Here is a 2,228-nt window from a genome sequence, read left to right as displayed (position 1 = left end):
CAGGGTGCCCAGGACCTCGAGGGGAAGGGGAGCCCCTCTCCGGCTGATCCGGCACAGAGAGGTGAGCAGGGACGGGTACCACATGCCAGCAGCATCCCCACCACCCAGCAGCCAGGAGCAGCCTCCGGCTGCACAGTGGAATAGCTCCACCCAGCCAGGACCATGGCAGGAGCCACCCAAGTGCCTCTGCTCAAACCCCAGGGCAGGGGTGAGATGGGGAGCCAGACACTGGGCTGCCAGAGTAGAGTGGACGGGACAGGCAGGGCGATAGCACCTAACACAGCAGCTTCGTCATCCTCACCCCGTGCACAACCCGAACCCACCCTCTCCCCACCTGGGGTTGAGCCCTGCCGGACAGGAGCTGCTGTCGGGGTCCTGCTGGAAAGCCTTTAGTCAGAGCAAACAGCCCCACGCTCAGCAAAGCCCGTAGCAGCCAGCCAGCATGCAGCCCACCCCAAGGGCTTGCCCTCCCCACCCTACCCCTCACTTCCCCTCCCACCAGCCACGGGACAGCCTTCCTGGGAACTGTTTTGGCAGTAGAATTATTAACTTTAAATAAACAAATTTGTATAAAAAGTCACTGCTAGCAGACATTGTGTCGCAGAGCAGCCTGCGAAACAAATCCTTCCTGGGCACCACTACCCTTAGCCTCCCCAAGCTGAGCATCCTGCAGGAGGGAGTGGAGAAGATGAGGGAGCAGACTGTGAAACAGAGTGCGTAGGAGTAAGAAGAACGAAAAGAAAAAAACCTAACCACATTTCAAAGCATTTTGCCCTGGGGGGGAAGAAGGGAGGTTCCACAAGGACTCCAGTTCAGCCTGAAAGTTGTTGCAAAGCCTAAGACAAAAGAAAAACCCTTTAACCAAAGCTAGGCCAAGAAGACTTTCTGCTCAAGCCTGTTTAGAGAAGGTCATGTTTATTAAAGTATAAGAAAAAAAGCCACCCCAACCAACCCCCATTGGCAGCCCTGGCAGGCTGTGTAGTGACTGTGGCTCCTGAGCAGCAGTGCCAGCCCTCAACCAAGTCCTGGTGCCGGTGCCACAGCCTATGGCCTCAGCTTGGCCATGGTGGAACGGAGCTGGAGTGTCCCCTCCGCCCACGAGCCCGGGTACTGGCACATCTTCTGCCACAGGTTCAGCTCCTCACCTGTGGAGTCCATCCAGTCCACAGCCTGCCCGTTGCTCATGCCTGGGAGAAAGGAGGGACGTGGGCAGCAGTCACTGCCAGAGCAGCCTCCTGCCCACAGCCAGGCAGCCCCAAGCAAGGCTGCTTGTCCCCAGGGTTCAACAGGACCCCAGGGCTCCTCACCATTGCCCACCCCCAGACGGACACCCCCAAGGAAGTCGTTGCTGGACAGTGGCTCCCGGTCCCAGACCGTCAGCTCGAGGCAGATGTGCTGCAGGTCCTCGGGGTTGATAACGTTGTAGACAAAGGTGTGGTTGTAGTGAGGGTTCAGGGTCTTCTTCACCACAGGCGTCTTCCTCTTGGAGGCTTTGGTTTTGTGTGGCAGGAGGTAGCTGGGGGAAGCAGCCCCTTGGGTTAGCAGCACGTGCACCACTGCCTTCTGCCCCAGGACCTGGGGCCCCTCAGCACCCCAGGACCTGGCCTGGAGCCCACCTTCCCTGACATGGCTTGGGAAGAAGGACTGCAACAGTCTGCAAGGGAATGGGTCTATCCTGCCTCCTGACAATCCTGCCCCCCCCAAGACTGCAAGCTGCATAAGGAGGGGAGAGGGCAAGGACTGGAGCCTGCTCACCCCCAGCCATGCTGCCCAGTGTCTTGTTGATCTCTGGGAAGATGATTTGATGGCAACTGAAGCTCTGCCTTGTGCACAGCCTCCCACCACAACCTCCCAAACGGCCAAATGCCAGGAGCACATTTGCTACCAGGAGCAGCTTGTCTCTGGGCAGATGGTGACTTTCAGGGTACCGATGCAGGCAGCGCAGTGCAGCTGGCAGAGACCCTTTCCCTCCCCCAGGTCCCTAGAGCAGCTCTGGGAAGTGCCCTGTGATGCAGCCAGGGAGGACAGTGCATTCATTGCTCCCCTCCCACCTGGGACCCACACTCACCCCTTGACAAAGCTGTCTGAGGTACCCCCAGATTTGGCAGCTGTGAGGTTCTTGGCTTCTTTGATCCAGACCTGAAGCTCACCACCTTCCCCCGTTTTGCCTGGGGAAAAACCCAACACAGCAAGAATTCATCAACCTTCATTCCCACCAAACTTCTGGA

General features: G+C 58.2%; 2 protein-coding genes across 2 annotated transcripts in view; one reads left to right on the top strand and one right to left on the bottom strand.

The window, feature by feature from the left end:
• The window catches only part of SRPX2 (sushi-repeat containing protein, X-linked 2), a gene marked incomplete at its 5' end in the record, with an annotated part of 3,456 nt that extends 2,735 nt beyond the window's left edge, over window positions 1–721 (top strand). The window contains 1 exon segment of the mRNA XM_010154498.1: window positions 649–721. Coding sequence (XP_010152800.1) covers window positions 649–721 — 73 coding nt within the window.
• Window positions 722–898: 177 nt separating this feature from the next.
• SYTL4 (synaptotagmin-like 4) overlaps window positions 899–2,228 on the bottom strand; it is a gene marked incomplete at its 5' end in the record, with an annotated part of 5,566 nt that continues 4,236 nt past the window's right edge. The window contains 3 exons of the mRNA XM_010154497.1: window positions 899–1,187; window positions 1,308–1,516; window positions 2,069–2,168. Coding sequence (XP_010152799.1) covers window positions 1,045–1,187; window positions 1,308–1,516; window positions 2,069–2,168 — 452 coding nt within the window. The remainder of the gene's footprint in view (window positions 1,188–1,307; window positions 1,517–2,068; window positions 2,169–2,228) is intronic.

This window comes from Eurypyga helias, unplaced genomic scaffold (assembly GCF_000690775.1).
Source record: "Eurypyga helias isolate BGI_N326 unplaced genomic scaffold, ASM69077v1 scaffold21686, whole genome shotgun sequence".
NCBI lineage: Eukaryota > Metazoa > Chordata > Aves > Eurypygiformes > Eurypygidae > Eurypyga > Eurypyga helias.
The sequence above is the reverse complement of the archived record's forward strand: the minus strand, read 5'-3'. Positions and strand labels throughout refer to the sequence as shown.